Genomic DNA, 25,669 nt, shown 5'->3' with positions numbered 1-25,669 from the left:
TTTTAGTATCTGTACTTTACTTGAGTATTATTTTAGGGGGAACTTATTACTTCTACTCCACTACATTTCTATCAGTGCGCTAGTTACTCACTACTTTTACTTTGAAGTCAGCTCCTGAATTTCCCTCTCTTTTCTGAAATCTCATCCTAAGACAGTAAAATGTGTTTGTGTAGTTCTGTTTGTCTCAGTGGTTTAGATATACCTGTATATTGTGCATCTCCACGGCTGAACGTGGAGCAATCACAGAGCAAATTTCACTCAGATCAGGCAGTTCATTTAGAGGTGGTAATGATGGCTATAAGTCTCCACTTGAGCACCCATGGTCATATCTTCAGCCCGTGTTAGAGGTTTTTGAAATGAAGAATGATACGTATTGTTTGAAATGTTCTCCCTGTTTCCCACTCTGCCCAAATATACAAACATTCACTGTCCAACCTGAGAAAGTGTGTTGAGCTACGTAACATTTATTACATTCCAGATGAACATTTCAAACTAAGTTGTCTGTGCTTGGAGTAACTTAGTGTCTGTTTTTATTCCATGGTATAGTTTTTAGTTCAAGTAATGGTTTCTAAATAAACATGATGTAACTGAATGTACTTCTAGGTATTCTTTACTGCCATCACGCTTTGTGAAAATACAACATTTTGAGATATTTTAAGAAGTACTTTGAATACTTAAGTATTTTTAAAAGGAAGTACTTCAGTACTTTAACTCAAGTAATAATCTGACAGAGCAACTTTCACTTGTATTGGAGTAATATTTGACATGGAGTATCTATAATTTGACTTAAGTAATGAAGCCGTGTACTTTGGCACCACTGCTTATAGACATGTACTCACAATAAGTGGGAGGCCCTTTGCTTTCTTTCTAAATATTATTCCACAACCTGCCAACAAAGAGGATTTTGCTGTTAACATTAGACAAACAGCAATATTTGAACCTGAGGAATTCATTTAATTGTACAAATATTTATGGTAGTTTGATTTAATAAAATAGACAGAAAATGCAAGACCAAAGGGGCAAGAGCATATCATCAATCAGACTGCACTGACTTGTTGAAATTGTCCAGTTTATAAGTCCTACATCTTGCTTTCTGCCATTAGGAGGAAAGCAGGACATCTACAGTCAACCTCATCGTTGTACTGTTCCAATTGATATTGTATAAGCAAATTATTGATTAATAGAGAGGTTGACACTTAACACTGTTAGCGCATCAGAGGTCCGCGAGCGCTGCCCTTTCATCAGTGCAGGCGTCATGATGGTAATAACTGCACACGCACATTCATACAGTTTAATTTCAGTATTCCTGTTGGTTTAAATTAACAATTCATTTCTACCGTGATCAATGCAATCATACTTTTTTTTTAAAACTTCCTTCACAAAACACTTGTCAACAATGTCCACTCAAAAAATCAGTAAACAGGAGACACAATGCAGGTTTTCACATCACTGGCTCTATAAGAAAGTCTCCCATTGTATCGTCTGTCTCATAACTCTATTTAGCACTGAGTTGTGTCATTTAAAGGTCAGTGAAGTGATTCTGTGTTCCTGCCTGTCTGTTATATCAGCTAACACTTCATTTGCTCACATTCTTTAAACCCAGTTTTTTCTCACCGCATGACTCTGAACAATGGACATACATGGATACCCCAGCTGCATAAAGTCTATACTTGGCTATCATCTGGATAATGAAGAGGGTGACATATTGGCTCTGTTTTTGTTGGGTGCTGAAAAGGTTATTGTTTGTGTTGCTATTCATAAGTACTTTCTGAAATAATCGCAGCTCAACTCGGCTGTTAAGTTTTGTGTTACTTTGTGTTCATGTAGATGCAGTGTACTGTTTTTTAACAAGTGGAATTAGTCAGCAACAGAATGGGAGACAAACAGGGAGGACTGTGAGGCAGATGTCAGGTTTTCATGCACGCTACTGCCTATGCAAGAGTTGTACTTTTGAAGTCATTTAACAGTGTTGATAAATCACTCCATAAAAACCTGTAAACCGTGTATCTTAGGGCCTTTTTACACAATAGTAAGCATTAGTTAAAGTTACTGTCAACTTACCTGATAACAGGTTTGATAAGGACCTGGATTTGCATGTGATTCCCATAGACTGTATAAAATATGGACGTAGTATCAGTGACATCACCCATCTGTTCCTGAGCGCTGTTTTGAAGCCAATCGTCGGCGGCAGCCATATTGGAAATGCAGAACTCAACCAGGCAGTGTGTGACGTAAAGAGGCGGAGTTTGAGCCTCTTAGCCAAAAGCTATGTGTTCCCGCCTGTTGATTAAGTCAGTCATGTCCTTATTTGGGCAAAAACTCGTAATCTTAATATCTTCTGAAGCGTTGCGCACTCTCTATCAGCACACCCCTGTACAGTGTGTGCTGATAGAGAGATTAGCTATGTAGACCAAAGCCGTTTTTTTAACCAGTCTGTAAACATGTTTATTAATGCTGCAAAGATCGTCTTTTTTGAATTGGTGTGTATGTGGTTTCCTGTGTTGCTGCAGTGTGCCTCAAGCGGATGCTCGATTAATTGCAGTTTATAACACTTCCGCATGGGCTTCATAGTTTGAGACTGGTTGGAATAGGTTGCTTGGCTCCTTGTTAATGGTAACAAAATGTGACTAACAGCACCTTTGACGCTAACTATATAAAACATTCAATCTTGTAGGTTTTATTCACACACAAAAATAAACAACTAAGCTATAAAAATGTTAATTTGAGTTTTAGTGAATTGCGTGTGTTCAGCAAGGCAACCATCAGAACTTCCTGGTAGTTACTGTTCCCAAAACTTAAACAATCTGAAAGCTTGTTGACCTTTTATTTTCCCCATGTATCATTTTAGCTTGATAATGTATTTATGCTCCATATTCATCTGAAAGCTCCTGTGTGGAGCTTTAACTGGTTATGAAATAGATTGAAACTATTATTGATACCTTGTGATGACCTACAAAATCAAAATAGAACTATGGCGACAACATTGTCTGTTTCTAAACTGCCAATTTGATGCCTGTAGCCTCTGCTTTGGGTAGATATCAGATGAGAAAATTCACACCACGCTGAAGAAACAGATGTTTTTTACATTGTGCACAGCAAACATTCAAATTGAGCTCTGCTGTGTGTGTAAACATGGCAGGATGTGATTTTCTTGTAAAAAAGCAGCCCTTATGTGCCTACAAGACAAGATCGACAAGACAAGAAAATAGGAACTGCTTTGTCCACAGGGGGCGCCAAAAACGACTCAAACCAAATGTTTGAAAAATGTTAAATTGTTTAGCTGTAAATGTTGATTTATATGGAGTTTAAAGAATTCTCATTTAAAGCGTGTTGACTTAAATATAATTCAGGAAATGTAGCCAGAGTACTTATTATATATATACTTAAGTTTATAACTCCCAATAAGCAAACGCTAACTCAAGGAAATACAGTCGACAGCTATATGGGATTCAACCAAAACTCAAATAAGGATAGCAGCCAGAGGGCATGGAGGTTGGGCATTGTGAATTAATGTACAGTAGATATACTGATTACACATTAAAACACACCTCCTCCATCATGTTTGCCATATGGGCGAATCATGTGCCGTCACAGGAAAGAAGAGGAAGGGCAGAACAATCAAACAGGGTGGTTCTCCTCTGTGTGAAGGGACACCACAGAAGAAAACAACCAGACAGCTTTCATCGCTGAACCCACACTCCTCAGTCGGACCCTAAATCACACATACAAAATGTGCGTAAAGTCTTTTTTTTCCTGATGAGGTCAGATTAACCACCTCAGTGGTTCATTCTTGGTTCACTTTGTTCCGTGTGTTGAGCTTCAGGGTGTGGACATGATCTGCTGCTAGTGTGAACTTTGTGGTCTCACTAAGCCAATCCTGATCCTTGTTTGCGCCGGGATACCTTTCATGTGTTATGAGCAGATGTCTTGGATTTACGTAACAGCCTAGATTGTAATGTGTAATGTGTAATCACCACGTCAGAGTACAAAGTTGAGTTTATTCTTTGCTGCTTTTTTTCCTTTTCTTCCAACATCCCTTTACACACACTCATCACATAATATGGATAATCTTAAATTATCAAAGGAAATACAACACTCTAAAGCGTCACCAGATGAGGTCTGTGTCGGGTGTTATAAATGCTGTCCGACGTCTTTTAAATGACTTTTGAATAAATAGCTGAGCCGGTCCTGCGGGTTGGTTCTGGTTGTGTCACAGCAGAGGCCTGGGAATGATGAATGAAGGTTCAGATGACAGCTTGCCCTGGTTTACAGGCCTCTCTCTCTCTCTCTCTCTCTCTCTCTCTCTCTCTCTCCTTCTCTCTCTCCTTCTCTCTCTCTCTCTCCCTTTCCCTCCCTCTCTGCCCCTCTCGCTCTGCCCTGTAGCTCCTGTATTTTAATGCTCCCCAGATGGGTTTGACGTCGCTGTGACAGGCGGTGACGCAGGCAGGGTGTCAAGTATCAGGGCTACTGACAGGTTGCCATCAATCACACTTCTTACCAGCTAACTACCTTAGTAAAAAATGCTGTAATACACCTCTCTCTTAACATTTCTTTATTGTTGTTAGAAGCTTTATGCTGCAGAGGAATGTTGGCTCCAGTTTGGTCATTGGACTGAAGACCATAATCAGGTGTGTGTGTTTGTATGTCAGTGTGCTTTTGCGCAGGCTTTGTGCAGATTGGAGTGTGTGATTGCAGGAACCTTTTAGGATCTATTTTATCATATCTTAATTTTTAAATGTGGTGTGTGTTTAAGTTCACTTGTTCTGTTTTGTTTACATTTTTTGTCATCCTTTGTAAATAGAGAAATCCTTTCACCTGTTTTTATGGGTGTGTGATGTATTGACATTTTAATAGAATAGAAGCAATGTGATGTATTTTCTATTTAAAACATGTTTCCCTTCTATCACACAAATGTCCTGTACACACAGTTTAAAGGTGCAATGATTTATTATTTTTATTGTTGACAAATTAGTTAAATAATTTGTTGGTAATAGATTTAGTTTCAGTTGGTTAATAGTCAAGAAGATTGATAAAAAAAAAAGCACATGAATTGAGTTTAATTTTACAGAAAACTTTCTTGCAATATGTACAGATTTCTTCTGTGTTTATTGTACCTGTTTATTTTATTTTTTTTGTGTCATTTGATAATTTCAGAAGTGTTTGCTAGCCTCCATAACAGTTTTTTTTGTAAAAACATTTTCCAAAAAAAAGTAGGTAAATAACTAGTAGTGCTGGGCGATACCACACTTTTATGATTCGATACGATACCTATTACTTTTTTGGCAATTATAGGACACCCGATTCTTTCAGTGATTTATTTATTTTTAATAAAATGCAACCAAGGGAAGACAAGTCCAATGACAAATACTGTTGATTTAAAAACTTTAATATGCAAATACTTTGCTGGCCTTTTTTTAAACAATGAAATAAATTTAGAAAAACACATAAATAACAAATAATCTACATCCTCTATTTAAATTATCTGAGTGGAAAGCTGAGAGCAGCCTCTTCACCATGGCTACTGTTAAAATGACTGTGATCATGATGTCTCTGAATTTGTCAGTACAAAACTCTTTGGAGTAAGTTACTCTAGAAGAATCAGAAGTGACACGTGCGCTTGTATTTTGCATTTATTAATTACTAACTAACTAGCTAACTAGCAATCTAGCTATCTAACTAACTTACTTCAAATATAAAAATTCAGAGTCATGTAACAGTAGGGGAAAAAAACTGAAATATTTGCATCTGAGTGGCTGGAGCTGTCATTGCTTTTGTTATATTTCTTTAGATATTGCTTAGTCAGTTACTTATTATTATAATTATCAATTATTACCACCAAGAGTTAATTATTCTTCCCATGGTTTATTGTCATTTATTACTCACTCACAAAAATGCTTCAAATGTCAACTTTTACAAACCTGGACTGCTGGTTCTTGTAATCCCACCTCAGCCCAGTAGAGGGACCCTGATCATAGACTGACCTCATAGACATAAATACTACACACATCACTCACTAACAAGTTTGTATCATTAACACAACACACTCCCAGTGCATGATATTATTTCAGAAAAGCCTTGTTCTTCTGTTTATTTCTAACACTTGTGGCAGAGGCTGAGAGAGAGAGGGAGGGAGGGAGGGAGGGAGGGAGGGAGGGAGGGAGGAAGAGAAGTGCAGCTGACTGGCATATTAAAGACACAAAGAGAATGGCATTGTATTTGAAGACCAGTGCTTCCTGTGGGAGTGTTCTCACTTGACAGGGATCACGCTGTGCCTGAATGCTGACCTTTGACCTCTTGAAAACACAAAATGCCACGGTGGACTTGTTCGGTACAAATTTCATGAAGTCTAAAGCTGTTTGTTTTCACTCGTTGGGGCGCATTTCCCATCACTATTCCCTGCATAAGACAAGTTCACACACACACACACACACACACACACACACACACACACACACACACACACACACACACACACACCTCTGTTGTTTCCAGTATAGATTTAGGTTAGTATATGAAAACAGATCTTATAGGCTAACTGAAGGTCATGCCAGGTCGTCACTGGAAATAAGTTATATTTAAGTAAGAACATTATTTGTTCTTAATGACTTACCTGGTTAAATAAAGGTTAATTAAAAATAAAATAAAATCAATGTCAGTAGTTTGTGATTAAGCTACTCTTTTCAATTGCATGAAACACTGTAGAAGTTTTAATGGGTTCATACACAGAAAATAAACACACAACAGTATTCTTAAATTATTGGTATATTTCATTCGTTAATTGGATACCCATTTGTTGTTACCTTGGCAACTACTACTCCTGCTGTTCCTGCTGTGTAAACTTAAGTCTCTCTGTTTACTTCATAAAAACCTGCAGTAGATTATTATGACTTAACTGTTGGTAACCATGTTCGGTACACGTGTTAGTGTGCAGAGCCTTCAATACCGTTCTGTCTCTTTTTAGAGAGAAAGGTAAATAGTTCAGTGTCGTGTGTAAGTCAGGACTGAGTGCTCATTCCCCCCGAGGAAGAGCAAAGAGAAATGAAAGAGAAAAAGCAGCGGGAGAAAGGCGTGGGCGATATTTTTGATCCCGGATCTAAATTTAGCCCGGCGTCGGCTTCAAATAGAAACTTCCTCATGAATATGCATGAATGGAGGGAAGAATCTGCTGCTCTGCGATGCAGAGAGTGAAGCGAGGGGAGGGCGGGAGAGCCCTGTATTCTACCTGACACTCTATTTTTAGCCGCAGTGTTGCCTCTCTTGGTCTATTCCCTGTGCATGGGAGAGCTAAATTTAGCTGCTTACAGGCAGAAGCAGGATTCAGATCCAAAAATAGAACAAGTCTGTGGTCACGGTGAGCAGGAACACAGCCTGGAGTGCAGCATCATTAAGAGGACAGAGCACGAAGGACTGAGAGAAACATGAAACACACAGAGGGATGTGAAGCAGTGAGCTACATGTGTACCTGTAGTGACTGAAGGAGGATGTGTGTGCTCAGTGATCAAAAGCATTCACGTGATATGTGTTTAAGGTGGCACGTTGCACTGCTGCAGCAATGTAAAGGCATCATTTATACACCTGAAGCTGCTCAAAACATGCACACCATCAAATACACAGCAGTGCATAAGGCATGCAATATAACTGTCTCATTCCTACAATGTGCATACACTTATGACTTAGAACAAGCTGTACTCTCTTTGAAATCATAGTGACCCTCCCTCTTTCTTGCCCTATTTTACCCCTCAGTTCCCTGTCTTCCCGCTCTCCCTCTATCTCCTCTACATGGCTATGTATAGTGCAGTCAGTGTCTGAAGCTGTCACATGAATGGAAGGATGGGGGCTTCTCCACTGCTGCTGCTGTTATGTAATCGTCAGTAACACACCAACATCGCTCACGCAGCATCCTCCGAGTATATCAGGCGGGGAGGGGCGCTGAGAGGAGGAGTAAAAAAAGGAATGAATGAGATGTTTGCGTGCTGCAGTTGGTGCATACCTACTATTAGACAAATGTAGAAAGCTGAACTGAGATATAACAATAAGAGGTGGATGGATTTTCACAAAATGTGGACTAAACATTAATAGTTGGCTTATTATTAGCTTTTGTTTACACTGATCTTTCCTTTACTGCTACTATGAGGTTGAGATTTGCTATTTTGAAGTGAACACCTCCACTGCTATTTGATACATCGATATGAGAATTGGTTAAACTGGTCATGTTCCCCTCAGGACAAACTTGACAATCATTTTCATACATACATATAAATCCCTTCAGGAGGTCACTTTAGCTGTGCTATTAAGATGCATGCTAGGTACAGCCATACAGTTGCATCTCAATAAACTAGAATTCAAAAGGATAAACTTGCATATATATTAATTTGGTGACATATAAAAATAAATCTTTCAAGACTTTTTTGTTTGATTTTTTTTTTTTTTAAGATATATTTTGGGGCTTTTTGCCTTTATTAGATAGAACAGCTGAAGAGAGACAGGGAATGTGGGGAGTAGAGAGTGGGGGAAGACATGCAGGAAATGGTCGACCATCCGGGAGTCGAACCAGCAACCTATGCGACAAGGACTATAGCCTCTATACGTGGGGCGCTTAGACCGCTAGGCCACCAGCGCCCCTTTTTGTTTGAATTTTGATGACGCATGAAAATCAGCAATCCAGCCCTCAAATAATTAGATTGTATCCTAAGATCAGTTAAAAATCAAGATCTAAAATACAGAAATGTCCAGCTTCGGAAAAGTATGTTGTTCATGGGGCACCTTTACCATGAATTACTGCATCAATGCCACGTGGCATGGTGGCAATCAGCCTGTAGCACTGATGAGGCATTTTTGAAGTCCAGGTTGCTTTGAAGGGAATTCTCATCTTCCTCTTGACAAATGTCCCACATAATCAGGTTCAAGTCAGTCCAGTTGGCTTACCAATCAAGCAGAGTAATATTACAGTCAGCAAACCATTTGGTGGTAGCTCTGGCGCTGTCGGCAGGTGCTGGAAAGTCGTGCTGGAAAAGGAATTCAGCATCTCTACAAAGCTTGTCAGACAATGGAAGCATATTGGCTTGACTTTGGATTTGATGAAACATTGTGGATCAACACTGGCAGATGACACCAAATCATCACAGACTATCTTCACACTGGACTTCAAACAGCTTGGATTCTGTGCCTCTCCAGATTGTAGAAACCTTGATGTCAACTTTCCTTGACTCTCAAGGCTGTAGTCATATATGTTGCTTGTGCACCAGATGATAAACCACAATCACTTTCATGATCATCTACTCCTCCTCCATTTGTGATTTAAATTGAATACCTCAGCAGTTATTAGACAGATTGGCCTGAAATTTGGTTCCCACCATTATGGAAATGTAGGCCTGGAATTCCAGCTCAATGGCTATTTAAAACTCTGTCAAGCCTCTAATGGTTGCTTGGATTGTTTCCTACTCTTATCATCAATCAACAAACATCTGCTGTCTGTAAAGTCTTGCACTCTGCCACATTTATTTAAAAAATGCAGGATATGTGTCCTAGTATCTTGACCCCCTCATAATCCTCTATGTTTGGCTAACGGTTGTTTTGCTGAGTTTGGATTTCTACTCCGGATCGCTTCAGACTGTTATGAAAAGGAGACATGTTGCCAAACGGAGCTGCACGCTGACAGAGTCTCTCCAGGTTTGCATGTCAGCTGAGGGGCTGTGGGAAAATAGAGGATGTGGATCAAGGCTGAAACATGCCTAGACTGCCAAAAGGTTCCCTTCCACGCTGTTGTTGGCTGTTCTTCTATTCATAGTTGAATCATGTTCGATCTGGAGGAGCTCCTCCTCACCTGCACGCTCGCCTATTCATAGACTCACACTCACATGACCTCAAGTCAAACCAGCTGTTCACTCGCAGTCCTCCAGCACACAGACCTCCTCTGCACATACTCACTTGTTCCTCACCTGCATGACATTAGCTTTGCAGGCAACACATCTTTAATGAAGTGCCTGTTGTGTGGTCCATGGTCACAAAGCACGTGCAGACAGCCCGCTGGAAGTGGATGAATCTGTGAGGGTTCACTTCTGTTCTTTACTTGCTTACTGTAAAGGGCTGCATATGGAGAAATATGTGATGTTATCTGCTTTTTTAGGTCTTTGACTTGATGTGAACGGCTAACTGGTTTCTAATAGTCAGTCTTCTTCTGTGGCAGGAGGTGCACCAACATGCAGATCACATTTAGAAGCAAATCACAGTCAGGAGCTAAAAACACCCACTCATTGTGCGTTGAATCCACTTTGTGAAACTTATCAGTGTATTCTCACATATTTCCCACTGACTCCCTCCTGAATGTGTCATTTTTAGCTCATGCTTTGGTCGTTACTAAATTGTAATGACTACACCTCCTTTCAAATTATAAAACTTCCTGTTCAGGAGATGAATTGTGCTACCAAGTGATGAAAGCTTGAGATATTTTTACCTTACAATCATTGTGTTGTACGGTCCTAATCTCTCCTCCATTGTTAATTGAGCGGCTCCTGTCTATCCACTTGAGTAGATTTCTACACTCTTTTATCTACTGTTGCAGGATAGTTCATATCAACTTGGGCAGTGTGTGGCCACTAACCTTGTAGTTGAATCCACAAGTGAAAGGCTATAAAGCAAACCTTATTGGTCTGTTTATTTGTTGCATTATGACCCTCATGTTGTCTGCTCCTCTCACAGAGACCAATTTGTTTAGAGTACACCTCAGTGGCAGCTTGAGTATGCCTGAAGAAATGAGTATTATTTGTTTAATGATAGAACAATAGACTGTATAAAATATGGACGTAGTATCCGTGACGTCACCCATCTGTTCCTGAGAGCTGTTTTGAAGCCAATCGATGGAGGCATATTGGAAATGCGGAACTCCACCAGGCATAGTGTGAAGTAAAGAGGCAGAGTTTGAGCCTCCTAGCCAACAGCTATGTGTTCCCGACCAGGAGTCAAGTCAGTCATGTCCTCATTTGGGCAAAAAATCGTAATCTTAATATCTTCTGAACCGTCACTTTAGAAAAAAACTAACCCCCCGTACAGTGTGTGCTGATAGAGAAATTAGCTACGTAGAGCCAAGCCGATTTTTGAACCAGGCTGTAAATGTGTTTATTTCTGCCAAAAAGATCGTCTTTTTTGAATTGGTGTGTATGTGGTTTCCGGTATTTCCGGAGCCAGCCTCGAGCGGATACTCGATGTATTGCAGTTTTATAACACTTCCGCATGGGCTTCATACTTTGAGACCGGAGGTTGCCACTTGGATAGAACCAGTAATAGAAATTAGTGGTGTTAGTGTGTCCTAGCCAGGGGAATAAGTTAGTGGTTGTTGGATGAATTGCTCCTTTCATTTATTTTCTATCCTCAGGACTAAGTCTTTGTGTTTTTTTCATTCTGCATTAAATGTTTCTTTAGCCATCTTATGCTTATCATCTCTCCCTCTCTCTTTCTTTCTCTCTTCTCAGTTTTGATGTGGAGAATGGATTGTCAGTGGGACGCAGCCCCCTGGACCCTCAGGCCAGCCCTGGCTCCGGTCTGGTCTTACAGGCCAACTTCCCTCACAGCCAGCGGCGGGAATCCTTCCTGTACCGCTCCGACTCTGAGTTTGACCTTTCACCCAAAGGTCCCTCCAGAAACTCCTCTGGTGCCAGTGACCTGTGAGTCTTCTGAAGCCTCTTTATGAACATTATTTACATCATTTTTGTATCTTTAACTGATTATTCGCAATTAAGACCATTTTCCCTCCAAATTTACATCCCTTACAACAGTCCAACCTCTCTCAGTGATTCCTGCTCTATCCAAGTTTTACTTTTATTTTGTGTGCTTATTTTGACATGAAGTGATCTTAACATACCTTTAAAAACAGTCACAATCAGGGTTACACTATGCAGACTCTGCATGATGTGTTTCCAAAGTCCACAGTCAAACTCAAAATCTCCTAAGCCCAACATTAGTACAACCAGCTGTTTTTCCATCACACATACTTGCACGTCAAATCTCCTAGATTTTAAAGTAATCAGGTAATTAAGTATAGGGACTTTCTTTCCCCTTTAGTTCTCCTCACACTCAATCTTTGTCCAAAATGCTCCTTAAAGAAGTCCCTTCCACAGCTGGTTATGTGTAAAAGCCTCAAAGTTTGTTCAAACAGCAGTCACAGGCCTCCTCATGGACTCTTGCCTATCTGTTTTTAAAGGGAAGAAAGCTTGAAGCACTGGGAGGTCAACTGGTTGTCAACTCGGTGAGAAGAACATGATCAAATAAAGGAAAAAAATAAAAGCACTTACTCTCCCCCTTTAGCTCTACCTTGCATTCCCTTTAGATTGCTCTTTATTTCCACCCCCCTCCCCTTTCTTTCAAATATTACCTAATATCAGACACTTCACCAGTGAACCCCTCAGAACCCCTTCCCTTAAAACACCCACAGTTGTTTGTTTTTGCATGCGTTGTTTGACCCGAGATAACCAAGTATAAAAACACACCTGCTACGGTTGATACTCATGTCACCCACCTTTTCACCCACCACAATCCATTTCCTCACAAACCTTTTTTATATGCAGTGCATGACATATTTGTTCTGTGACATAAATGCATTGGAACAGGTGGATGTCAAAGAAAGATTGAGGATATCTGACTTGTAAATTAGATTCCTGGTTTTGTCATCTGGATGCAGACATTGTTTAGTAAACTTGAAGCAATACCTGAGGGCAAAGTGCAGTTTGGTTACTATTCATTTGCTCTTAACAAAGTTTTTAGCCTTCTTCTTTAATATTGATGAATTACTCAATTGTAGTATCATCTATGAAAGTCCTCTGGTCAGTGTTTCATGCTGTTTCTACATGTTTATTCTGCTCTGTTTTACAGACACACAGAAGACATGATTGTCACTCCATTTGCACAGGTGAGCCCTTAAATATCTTGGTTTTTTTCTTTTGAAGCCCTTTGAAAAAATGTAGAAGGACAAATAAAAGAGAATCACTTAAACTTGTTAGTTTAGCATGTCAGGCCATTAAAAAAACTCTGCTAAATCCCATATCGTGAACTCATTGGGACAGCCCCTCATCATTCCTTTGGCCCTGTGACAAAATGAGGCATCCCACCAGCGTTGCCCCACTCTTGCATGGGATGTGCGTCACTCTTGTGCTCAATTTACAGAGCAAAAGAAGCAGTGAATCCAATACTGCTGAGTCATGCTGTTTAAATTTGCATGCAGTTGCTGATAAGGGTGCTACATGGGTCAGGCCTGGACATGGGATACTCTGTGGGCTTTCTCTGTGTGCAGTGTCAGTGTTTGGCCACAGATAAGGTGACAGACATGACATAGAAGGGTGTCAGTGATGCCATCAAGACATCAGACGTGGAGAGACTGGGGCATGCCACTGCGTAACACTTAAGCATGGAGGATGAAGGCCACAGTGTTTGGTTTCAAAGGCTCGTCACCACTTTATCTAGTACAAGATGAATTTAGTGGTGGAATATGTACGTACTTAGGGCATCAGATGAAGGGACGTCTGTGCTTTCATTATGTCCCAAATGTTATTTACGTCACTTTACATGGTCTTGTACATTCAGTCTCTTGTTCTCATCCTATAGGTCCTCGCCAGCCTGAGGACAGTCCGAAGTAACTTTGCTGTCATAACCAACCAGCAAGATCGCACAGCCAGCAAGTACGTTTTCAGAAAACATCCCCACATAACTGACCAATCTAATCCCGCTGTTCATACTGTATTATTTCAGTTTGCTGACGGTATTTCACTCTACAGGACACGATCGTCAGGCAGCAACCCACCATCCATGTGCAAGACCAGCCTGGCAGGTTGGTCCTGGTGTTAGAACGAACTATTTAATAATCAATACCCCATTATCATCACTGACCCTGTTCAGAAAGATAGAGAGGCAGCGGGGACATTATCATGATTTGAGCTGTAATCTGGGTTACTGGTAACACGTCACAGCCGTGGATTAGGAAATGACATCAATCACAAATACATGAGGTCCATTAGAGGGAGAAGAATACACTTCTGAAAAGGCTTCGTGCTTGTTGATGTCGTTGGTTCACAGAAATGCTGATGTTGCGTGCAGGTTATTTTTTGATTAAATAATATAATGTGTTTGCAGGTAAACAGGATGATTTTGATGAAAACTTGATTGATAATAATGATAATAATAATACATTTTATTTATATAGCGCTTTTCAGAAACTCAAAGACACTGTACACCTGTTAAAATCAATTCAAGCAAGGAACACAGATCAAACAAAGCAACAGTACAATTACAAATCAAAAGCTAACTTAAAAAGGCGAGTTTTTAAAAGAGATTTGAAGGCTGAAGGTTCAGAGCAGTTTTGGATATGAGTGGGGAGAGAGTTCCAGAGGGTTGGGGCGGCTACGGAGAAGGCTCTGTCCCCCCAGGTTCGGTGCTTGGTTCTATGAGGTGGAGACGGGAGGTCGGCATGTGAGGAACGCAGGTTACTGGTAGGAGCGTGATGGTGGAGGAGGTCAGTGAGGTAGGAAGGGGCCTGGTGGTGGAGGGCTTTGTGGGTGAGGAGGAGGATTTTAAACTGTATGCGGTAGGGGAAGGGGAGCCAATGAAGATGTTGGAGGACAGGTGTGATGTGGTCACATAATGTTAAACCAATAATAATGTAGGTAGTTTCCAATGGTAGTTTCCGAATTTTGTTTTTGTACTACATCATTAAGGGCCTATGTCCACTAACAGCTTTTATTGCGCTGGCATCACCTAGGAACTCAAGTTCAGAGCGTATCTCACTGGTGCTTACTCGAAACAAAAGGTGTCTAGCTGCACTTCCTCCACCCTTGGTGATGACTCAAAAATCTGTTTTAAACTGTTCTGTGCTTGATGTGCTCAGAGTTTCCTTTCTTTAAAGGACATTTTACAGAAATCGTAAAGACAATGGAAAGGTGGGATGAGGAGCATAGTGACAATAAACAGCTGAGAGTGGTTTTGTGATGAGGACGCTGAGTGCAGAAATTGCTAAACGGTGCTTGTTTTGTTTAGAAAATAGGTGCTATGAGCTTTATGTATTCACTTCTGGTACCTCAGTTTCTCAAATAATAAGGTAAACATAGAAGGAATCTAGGAGAGTAAATGTTAAGTAATATGTTATATTGGAAATAATATGATATCAACAAAACAAGAATTAGCTATGGTGAAAAGTCACATTCTGGCGCTCTTTGTGTTGGCTTGTCTGGTTTAGTTTTGAAGGAACAAGGAAGAGAAAGGACTGAGGGCAGGCTTTTCTGATGTTTTGGGGGATTGGCTTTGTCAGGTGTGGTGATGTAGGCGAAGTGGAGGGGATCATTCACACTTGGGGAAATGTCACTCCCACAATGTTAGAATACTGATCTGTACAATCTATATGGTTATAAATGTCAAATAACTGAAAGCATATGTTGTATGAAACTTCAAAAATGCCCTTTTTATGGAAACTAAATGTAAAGACTTTCATTCCACCTCCCATATCATTGGAATAGGGTTTCTAGACCATTTCATTCCAATTTTTTTTAATTTAAATTGAGAGAAAATGTTTTCCACCAGTTGAATCCATCCCATAATGCCTTTCTCTGTTTATCCGGTGCAGAGGAGCCTCACCAACAGCTGTCCATAGAGACTCTGGACGAGCTGGACTGGTGTCTGGAACAACTGGAGACTCTGAAAACTCGACACTCTGTCAGTGAGATGGCTTCCAACAAGGTACTTAAACTTCAAACACTGCACTTACACATCATCATCATCAGCTTGATTTAATATTCATATTCACCAGGTATGAGCCTCTCAATATCTTACAGTTCATTCAATATAGCCAGGCCGAGTGCAAGGTTGCAGTGCAGTCCCTCTGATCTGTACTGTAGTTCAACCCCCTGAGGTATTTCTCTTAGTCATGCCATTAGTCATATTTCTACAAGTCGTGTTGCCATTTTCAAGGTGGTTGGACTGAAACTGCTTGAACACAGTATATTGGGTAATCCTGAAGTCATCCTGGTTGAATATTATGTAACATACATATCCAGATAGATGTAATCTGTAGATAGAGAAGGGAACCCTGTCAGCTGCAGTCGACATAAACGGCAGGTCCTAGTTTAGTTCCTGATTATTAGATATCTATAAATATCAAGCAGTCCCTTCCACCTATATTGTTCTTTCACTGAGACTGCTAGCTAAATTTTGACCTTAAGTGACCCCCAAATCGGTAATCATATTGACTTAACAAAGTGGTATTTCCTGTTTGGAGATGAAATATGTCAGCAGTTTTTTAATAGAATGGATCATGAAGCAATACATAGACCCTTTTATTCATTTTCATCAACTGTATCACTATGTGGATGTGTTTTCTGTGGTGTGCTGTAAGTTAGCTTTCACTGAACATACTATAAAGCTTAAAAATACAGGGAATCCATCACTGAAATGTGAATAGATTCATCCATCTGTCAGTGCGTTGAAGAGGAACTTTACTCCATGAATGAGCTGGATGGTTTCATGCATGCAGATGGAGACGAGACTCAGACTCTCCCTTCCCCCCGTCATGTGCAGAAAAATGTGAATGAGGTAGTGAGAGCCGAAGATGAAACGGCATCCCCCTCTCATCCACTCTTCCTCTCAGGATCCCTCTCCTCCTCCTCCTCTCCTCAGACTGGAGCCCGCCACTCATGTGATACCATGATTAGACCGCCCACACACAACATACTCATGCTCCTCATAGTAACACACACACACACACACGCACATCACATGTGCACACCGTTTTCCTGCCATTACATCCATGTTCATTGCACTTCCGTTAATATGTTGCATGCATGGATTCATTTATGGCTACACACACTCACGTGGCGGAGGTTTCGTGGGAGGCATACACCCCCCCCCCCCCCTCTTCTCCTTTCAGTTCCTGCACATCAGTCAATGAGCAGCTTCAGTCAGTGGGGGAGAATTATTCATGCTGGCACTTGGGAACAAAGGGAAGCACATGGGAGGTCGCAGTGCACACTGTTTCCACATCACTGACAAACTTATCGAACAGTTTGGCTTGAAGCAGATCTTTAATGACTCCTGAAAGTGTCTTCGAAGAAGAGTGATGCAAATCTGGACTAAAACATTGAGGAACATTAGGAATGCTTAACATAGCTGCTGACCAAAAACTGAGTCTTACTGCTTTAATAAAAGTCCCCAAATTGTCATATTATGATCTGTAATGTCAGCTTTAAATCATGGTGCACCAAACACAAAGTTAAGTTCAGGTTACATCACTTTCTAGTGAATCAAAATGCATGAGGACTTCTATTCATGCTGAGCTTATTTCAGCACATGCACATAATGCCTTCAGAAGGCAGGCAGATTTGAGTAATTCAGAATGAATTTTTTCTAATCATCCCTTTATGATAATGTGTGAGATAACAGTCAATATCCTCTAATCTTTGCGGTACGTTGTGTTCTTTTTTTATTTTTGGCTACATGAATGACCCCCCCCCCCCGACCCCCCCCTACCCCCACCCTCACTCTCTATCCATTCAAAGCTTTTCCTTCATATCTTCTTCAAACTTGGTGCACATGGTCTGTCTCACTACCTCCGCCTCCTAACACACTCTGCTCCTCCTCCTCTGTACATCTCCCAACCAATGAGGGCATCTGCTCCTCCAACCTCTGCTGCAGCAAGCGCCTGACTGGCTGCTATTCTTAGACATTTTTGGAAGGAGGCGGGGATTTGAGAACCTCGTTCTCCCTGTGTTTACACACACATACCGGAGCAGGCAGTAACTGAGTGAATGAGGGAGATTCAGGGGGAGCGATGGAGAGTAGCTCCTCTGCCTCGCATCCTTGCATCCAGCAGCACTCTGGCATCTGAGCTCCTCTCTCCTCTTCTCTCCTGGACCTTTGAGCACTTTTTTCATCCATCTGTTCTACTTGTACCTATCAGAGCACTAACCAGTGGACTGTCTGCTTGCAGTGGATTTTTGCTCATGCAAGCAGAATAGCTGCACAAACTGTCCCTGCTGTCTGTTTCTCTGGCAGGAGTCGGAGGACGACTAAAGGGTCTCTTTTTTTTCATGCAAAATTTTTTTCTCCCATGCTTAACTTTGCGCTGAAATGCCAGAAGTGAATTATCTCATCACTGTGTCGTGGATGTTCATTCAGGTGAGGAGAGGCAGGGGATGAGCTGGGTGGGAGGGGATTAGACTGCTGGGGCTCACATGTTGCTCGTCTTGTGAATGAGTGTGGAGGAGTGGACAACTGGTGGTTGACATGAGACAGTTGTCTTTCTCTCTTCCTCTGGGTGTCTTTAATGGAATCGGTTGATTTTTGATCTGACAAACATAATACAAATGCAGAGTATGCAGCATGTGTTTGGCTGCAGGCAACAATGTGTAAAATCAGCCATGCTTTCCCTGGCGTCCAATCAAAAGCCTCTACACTGTGTGACATGACACAGACACATGTGAAGGCTGTTGATGGAAGAATTGAGCATATTTTGATGGGAAAAGTCTGTGTTTTGATGATTGTACAGCAAGAGTGTGTGAGTAAGAAGTGTGTTTGATCAAACTCGTTCTTATGTGTTCTTCAGTTCAAGAGGATGCTGAACCGGGAGCTCACCCAGCTGTCAGAAACGAGCCGATCAGGGAACCAGGTGTCTGAGTTCATCTCCAGCACCTTCCTTGGTGAAACAACTTAACTTTGTACAATCCACCAGCTGCACTTAAAGAGGTTGTGCAGGGGCTGCATTGTTAACATTCCCCCTGTCTCCATCTAACAGAAAAGCAACATGACATGGACATCATGTCACCCCCAATAAAGGAAAAGGACAAGAAGAAGCGTCCCATGTCCCAGATCAGCGGTGTGAAGAAGGCTACCCACAGCCCCAGCCTTGCCCCCTCTAACATCCCTCGCTTTGGGGTCAACACCAGCCAGGAAGGTCTTCTAACAAGGGTATGGAGGACTTGTTCAAAAGACAACTTATTCTGTGTTGCCCTTTATTCTGTATGTTGAATAATAATCACTTTTCCTTGTTCACCTGCAGGAGATGGAGGATGTTAACAGATGGGGTATTGACATCTTTAAGGTTGCTGAGTATTCAGGGAACCGCCCATTGACGGTCACCATGTACACCATCTTCCAGGTAATTCTTGTACTGTACAAACTCAAACCTTAGATACTGACAGTGGCTGAGGAGGCAATAAACAAACAAACAAACAAACAAACAAACAAACAAACAAAACAGTGAACTAACACACAGTAAAGACTGAGTTTTACCTTGACTGATGTGGATGTGTTGTGTTTGCAGGAACGAGATCTCCTGAAGTCTTTCAAGATTCCCACTGATACTTTCATTACCTTCATCATGACTTTGGAGGACCATTACCGTGCTGATGTGGCCTATCATAACAACATCCATGCTGCAGACGTGGTCCAGTCAACGCATGTCTTACTCTCCACCCCTGCACTCGAGGTAGACAGTTGCTCAATTCATTTTAATTTAAGAAACTTTATCACCGTAAATCAAAACAACTGGAGCCGCTCATGTCCTGTCATGCTGACTCTCTGCTCTTTGTGTCATCCAAGGCTGTATTTACTGATCTGGAGATCCTTGCTGCACTGTTTGCCAGCGCCATCCATGATGTGGATCACCCTGGAGTTTCCAATCAGTTTCTCATCAACACCAGTGAGTTTGCATAGCTCCGCAGGGATTATGCGAGCGTGTGTGGATGCTTGGTGTGTTTAACTTTGCAAATGAGACGCCTGTATGCACATGTCTGTGGAGAATTGTGTTTCTGGTTTGCAGAAGCTTACTGTAAAGTTTTGTCTCCTCTGCCTTCAGACTCAGAGCTGGCCCTGATGTATAACGACTCATCGGTGCTGGAGAATCACCACCTGGCTGTCGGCTTTAAGCTGCTGCAGGATGAAAACTGTGACATCTTTCAGAACCTCAGCAAAAAGCAGAGACAGTCACTGAGAAAAATGGTCATTGATATGGTAAGATACTACGGTGGAGCCCTTAAGATTGGGGATAGAGTTCGGTCTGCCTCATAAACACAGCAGGGTGACACTGTGTTTTGTTTCAAAACCTGTAGGTGTTGGCAACAGATATGTCAAAGCACATGAACCTCCTGGCAGACCTGAAAACCATGGTGGAGACCAAGAAAGTCACCAGTTTAGGAGTTCTGCTGCTTGACAACTACTCAGATCGCATACAGGTGAGAACGCTTTTCCTTTCTATTCATCATAAGAAGTCTTTAGTTATCAATATTTTATTCTAATGAAAAAGAGTGTTAAGACTTTTTTTCTATGCAAGCAAAACAACCAATAGATGATGCTTCAAGTGAAATACTTCATTAGAAGTCTCTTTAAGGCTGAATTAAAAGAAACTTGAACAGTAGTAAAAACTGTGTACATCTAAATGGACCTCTTTGATGGCACACACTCACTGCTTCATGTCCCTCCAGGTCCTTCAGAATATGGTGCACTGTGCAGACCTGAGCAACCCCACCAAGCCTCTGGAGCTGTACCGGGCGTGGACGGACCGCATCATGGTGGAGTTTTTCACCCAGGGGGACAGGGAGCGGGACAAAGGCATGGAGATCAGCCCCATGTGTGACAAACAAAATGCCTCAATAGAGAAGAGCCAGGTATTTAATTCAGAAAGTCTTCTATACCTTTTTTCCTGGAGTTTCCCAAAGTTTTGTGTTGAAGGGGAAGCTGTGGCTCAGTGGTAGAGTGGGTTGTGTGAATAGGATTAAGTTAATGCTGAAGGGTGCTTTACATAGCAGCCTCTGCCATCAGTGTGTGAATGTGACATGTAGTGTAAAAGTGCTTTGAGTGGTCAGAAGACTAAAGGAAATGTTATATTAACACATTTCATTCCCTCTGTAGATTAATCCCTGCTTTCTTGTTACAGGTGGGTTTCATCGACTACATAGTTCATCCTCTGTGGGAGACCTGGGCAGACCTGGTCCATCCGGATGCTCAGGAGATCTTGGACACACTGGAGGACAACAGAGAGTGGTACCAGAGCATGATCCCCCACAGCCCCTCACCAGACCAGGGCCAGGAGGAAGAGGGAGCCCTGGCCGGGGAAGCATCAGCAGTCAGTGGAGGCGGTGGCTCCATTTCAGCCGACAAGTTCCAGTTTGAGTTGACTCTGGAAGAAGAGGGAGAATCAGACACAGAGAGTCTACCTGAGGAGGAAGGAAGCCGCAGCAGCAATAGGGGGCCCAAACTCTCCAGGACTGATTCTGACAATGGCTTTGATGCTCTGCCCAGCACAGAACTTACACCTGATTCAGACAGGACGTTTCCTCTTGACTCTGACAAAGACATAGACGAAGACAGAGAAACAGACCAGGAAAGCGTCTCTGGTGTCCCTCGCTTCAGACTCGGCACATAGCACCAACCAAAAGTGATGTTTCTTTTGGGCTTTTTTGTTTGTTTTCTTAATTTGAGGCCTCATCCTCTGTCACTCCCCCTCTCCCTCTCCAACCTAAACATCACTGCATCTGGCAAGGCCAACAGGGTGACAGGAAGCCTTGGTGTTGGGAGTGCAGGAGTGCATGCAGGCATCCAGGTGTGTTAAACTCTGCAGTTCTACACAGTGGTCACTTGCACTGGAGAGAGACAGACAGACTGAGTCACTGTTCCAGTAGAGGACAGGAAACCAAGTTTCTGAGCGGTCCTTTATGTCACTTAGACAAACTGTGGACAGTGGGAAGTTTAAAAAAAACTTCCATTTTACCAGCCAAACCAAGGTCTACTACAAAACAGTGCTGTCTTCCTCTTTTGGAGTACCAGTGAAGAACGTGAGGAAGTAACCAGAGGTCTTGCCAAACTTGCAATTTACAGGGACAATGCTGTTTTGCCTACATTTTTTTGTTAATTTTTTTCATGGATGTATTCTGTTGTTATTTTCAAATGTAGGTTCATACACAGTGAAACAAAGATACAGTAAAAAGCACACTTCAAAGCAGCAAAGTAATGACAGAAAGGAACTATGCATGATTGTATGCAGACAGACTGAGTGAATTTTTGATTATTATTTACGTAGCACAGGCCGTTTTGTTGTGTTAGGCAGGCAGTTGTTATGGAGGAGGAATACTTAGTTATGATGAAGTGACAGAACATTAATTGAGAATTTCATTTTATCTCTGCTTACTACTTTAAAGTTGGGATCCAAAACTATTACATTTGTCTGCGACAAAACTGAGCCAGGGTCAGTGAAGTGCTGTTCAGTCGAAGGAGATCACATCCAAAATGGTGTGGGTATGCACATGGTGCCTCCCGGTGTTGAAAAGTGGAACTGCAGTTCTGACATTGGAGACAGATTCATTGCAAGGTTTTGTATAGGCCTAAAAGGAACATACATTCAAGCTGTATTTTAGTATAAATCTACCCAAAATATCAGAAATCTTTCAGTTATTTTTTTTACTTTTTGTTGATTTTTGTCAGATTTAATTTTTATTTATGCTCGCCTTCAAGTTTAGCACTTTACAGTTAGTTCATGGCCAGCCCTTGTTGTGGTATTTAAGGGCTTGAGCCAGAACGTGACTCTTGGGAGGCTGTTGACTGAGAGACAGTTTGTCATTGGCTGTCAACAAACCAGCACAAACATCATGTAATGACTAACAATGCTTCGATACAGCTGAAACGCATGAAATCATCTATTCAAATCCATTATTGTTATGACACAAGGTGTCCAACACAGCAGCATCAAGCCACTTGCATAGATTAGCAGACTGGTAATGGCAGTAATACAAGAGAATCATTGTTACTGTAAACAAAAACAAACCCTAGTTACTAAGCTACATTTTCATGTGCCAGAATATGTTCTTTTTCTCTCATTGATCAATATTTTGCTCTTCACAGGGACATAGTCAATGACAAAACAAGTGCCAAGCAAGCATGACACAACCCGTACTGTAATTTCCATTTTGCCACTGGCTACTTTCCATCAGTGACTGATAAAGTTGGTTGATTGTAGCGCCCTGCGTGCCAATCTGACCCATATGTCTTTGTTGTTTTTTTTCTAACTCTTGTTCAAACAGTAACTGAAACTGATATTGTCTTAAAACAGTGATGTGTTTTAGTGTGTGTGAGTGAATGACAGTTTGACCTTTTTGATGTATTTGCTAAGAAAAAACCAAAGCACTTTGTATGGTACTTTTACAGTTCTGCACTTCCAGTACAGTTAAACATGTATAATGTGACTGTTTCACTGTTTTTTCTGTTGGAGAGGTGAATTGCACGAGCTGGACCACTACAGCTCTAAAGGATGTATGTTGGAGGGACTGAATTTTTTTTGTTCTTTTTATATATGACTGTACAAAAAATGTGTACTGTTGAAATGCATGACATGGGCTGCAGGATTCAAAGAACTGGGAGAGAATAGAGTACCTATAAAACTTAGCCTGTGGAGAAACTTGTTTCAATGTATAAATGAGCTGACCTTTTTTTTTTGTTGTTGATGCCTTATTGCCAAACTAAGGATTTTTTTCTTGTCACTGTCATGCTGGACTGAAACATGTGCAATCCTTTCATTTGCCGTTAACATCGCCTAACAGAGAGAGAAACACTCATGGATGCCTTCAACACTAAGGACTATTTCAAAGCAGCTCAACCAGCACAACGTGTCTGTTTCTCTGCGTGTCACACATTGCTTATTTTGTACATTTTCCTCAAAGTACTTCATGTACAGATTATTTATTATTTCTGTATTATCTGTCAGAAACAATGGAACAGTAGACTTTATTTTAGTCTGAGGGTTTAGTACTTATATGTAGCTTGTTATGCAAGAAACTCAAACAGGACAGATTTCTGATATTACTCCGCTTTTCCCTTCTCCTCTAATTTCTTGATGTCTACCAATAAGATTTATAATAGGCAAAACACTTACTTTCATGTTTTCTTGGTGTTAACTAGTTCATTGACAGATTTCAGTCTGCGTTATCTGAAAATCCCTCCTATCCTGTCTTCCTCTGTTTCCACTGATATGTCTGGATATTGTATTCATGAAGAATCTTGCTATTTGTGTACTGATCTGAGACTTCTTTGATTCAGAGTAAAGACACAGTAGTCGTACAGCCTCAAGTCATCCTAGATGAGTATTTCTGTTCTTAAAGATTTGATGATGAATATTCGTCATGAACTAAGACTGCAGCTTTGACAATCCAACCTCTGCTGTTTAACTGCGGGTGTGTTTGCCCTCTCTCCAACTACAACTGTATGCCTTGCCAATAAAGGAGATACTCTTCACTTTCATGTATTTGTCTCAGCTTTCAAAAGGAAACTTAATGAAGCATACAAACAATCACAAGCAACAAAATCTGTCCTCATGATAAAGTTGCACTGATTTAAAGAAAATATTGATCATGGTAAGTACACATATGATTAAGCTTGTTATATGTACCAGCTTGTGAGTGGGTCATTAATTAAGCAGCATTAGGCCTATTGTTGTTCAATACCCTATAACCTGATCTTTAAATCCTTGTTCTCAGGACCAGATATTTCAGGCTAAATGTTGGTGCCAAATGTGAGTATCTTAGGTACAGAAACATAACAACATTTATTTTGGGAATAAGACAGCGGAAGTTTTGTCACAAGCTATTACTAATATGGTGATGAGGCGTGTTATGAAGTAAGATAACTACTTCCTACTTCTAGCCACTGCCAGTCAGAGGTCAATCTTGGGCTGCTGACACTTTTCCTTTATCTCAGAGACTTAGAATATTTTATGATAAAACAACCTCTATTACCTTTATCCCAAATGATCTTGTCGCTATGACTTCATGTAATGGCATGGTGTTTAATATATCATTAGTTAAGGTATGGTAATTATATATGACCAAATTAGCTGGACATACAAGTCTTTCTTAGGATAATTGCATATATTTTAGATGACACCTAACACTCCCCACCCCCATTATTGCTCGTCTCCAGCTCCTGATTCACACTTTCAACTTGAATTAACATAGAATAATTGGGTTTAATTAATTTTTTTTTATGCTTTCAGTATTAACATTTATCAAGCTAGTTTTTTGTTTAGCTTAGTTTATTTATTATTCATCGTGTCATGCACCGAAAAGGTTCCCAGCCGATATGGACTTACAAGACACTACAAAAACAAAACAAAATAGGAGCAACAACATAAGAAGAAAAAGAAAAAGAAGAGAGCAGTTACAATACTGCACATGTCCAACAATGATCTGAAGTAATTAAAACGCATAGTGGTACACCTCAGACATTTGACATTGACAACAACTAAATCAGACTTAGAGCGTGCTCCTACGCTGCTGAACAGCATTTAACACAAACTGAGCGAACTGGAACACTTTGTGAGTAAACAGGTACTGAAGTCTATCTTCATCAGACATGCAAAACAAATCAGGACAGTTTTCTGATATTTTGTTGAAAAGGAGGCACCTGAGATCATGATATGATGGACAGTAGAATAAAAAGTGCATTTCATTTTCAACTTCCTCCAGATCACACAAGGAACACTGTCTCTCCTCCTCTGGAACAGTTTTTGTATTTGAAATATAAATTGCGTCTAAAATATATATCAAGCATTATTATTATTAGAGGAAGGATAACACTGTTAGTAGTATTACTCAAAGTTGATACAATGAAGATTTTTTTTGGAGGGGAATAATTAAAGTTTATCTGGAAGATGTGA

The 25,669-nt window shown here is 40.9% G+C and overlaps 1 protein-coding gene across 3 annotated transcripts in view; it reads left to right on the top strand.

Annotated features, from left to right (window-relative positions):
* pde4ca (phosphodiesterase 4C, cAMP-specific a) overlaps positions 1 to 24,251 on the top strand; it is a 69,173-nt gene extending 44,922 nt beyond the window's left edge. For 2 of the 3 annotated variants that reach the window (XM_034703563.1, XM_034703564.1), the window contains 14 exons: positions 11,469 to 11,660; positions 12,865 to 12,901; positions 13,594 to 13,667; positions 13,764 to 13,816; positions 15,602 to 15,714; positions 18,575 to 18,668; positions 18,764 to 18,936; positions 19,028 to 19,126; positions 19,292 to 19,456; positions 19,570 to 19,669; positions 19,826 to 19,980; positions 20,079 to 20,201; positions 20,451 to 20,633; positions 20,903 to 23,447. In XM_034703563.1, the coding sequence (XP_034559454.1) occupies positions 11,469 to 11,660; positions 12,865 to 12,901; positions 13,594 to 13,667; positions 13,764 to 13,816; positions 15,602 to 15,714; positions 18,575 to 18,668; positions 18,764 to 18,936; positions 19,028 to 19,126; positions 19,292 to 19,456; positions 19,570 to 19,669; positions 19,826 to 19,980; positions 20,079 to 20,201; positions 20,451 to 20,633; positions 20,903 to 21,391 (2,050 nt within the window). In that variant the 3' untranslated portion in view covers positions 21,392 to 23,447. Of the gene's footprint in view, positions 1 to 11,468; positions 11,661 to 12,196; positions 12,242 to 12,864; positions 12,902 to 13,593; positions 13,668 to 13,763; positions 13,817 to 15,601; positions 15,715 to 18,574; positions 18,669 to 18,763; positions 18,937 to 19,027; positions 19,127 to 19,291; positions 19,457 to 19,569; positions 19,670 to 19,825; positions 19,981 to 20,078; positions 20,202 to 20,450; positions 20,634 to 20,902 lie in introns of all 3 variants that reach the window. The other variant, XM_034703562.1, reaches the window with a different exon arrangement.
* Positions 24,252 to 25,669: the final 1,418 nt, after the last annotated feature.

Source organism: Notolabrus celidotus, chromosome 15, assembly GCF_009762535.1.
Source record: "Notolabrus celidotus isolate fNotCel1 chromosome 15, fNotCel1.pri, whole genome shotgun sequence".
Lineage (NCBI taxonomy): Eukaryota > Metazoa > Chordata > Actinopteri > Labriformes > Labridae > Notolabrus > Notolabrus celidotus.
Note: the sequence above shows the minus strand (reverse complement) of the source record. Positions and strands in the feature narration are given on the sequence as shown.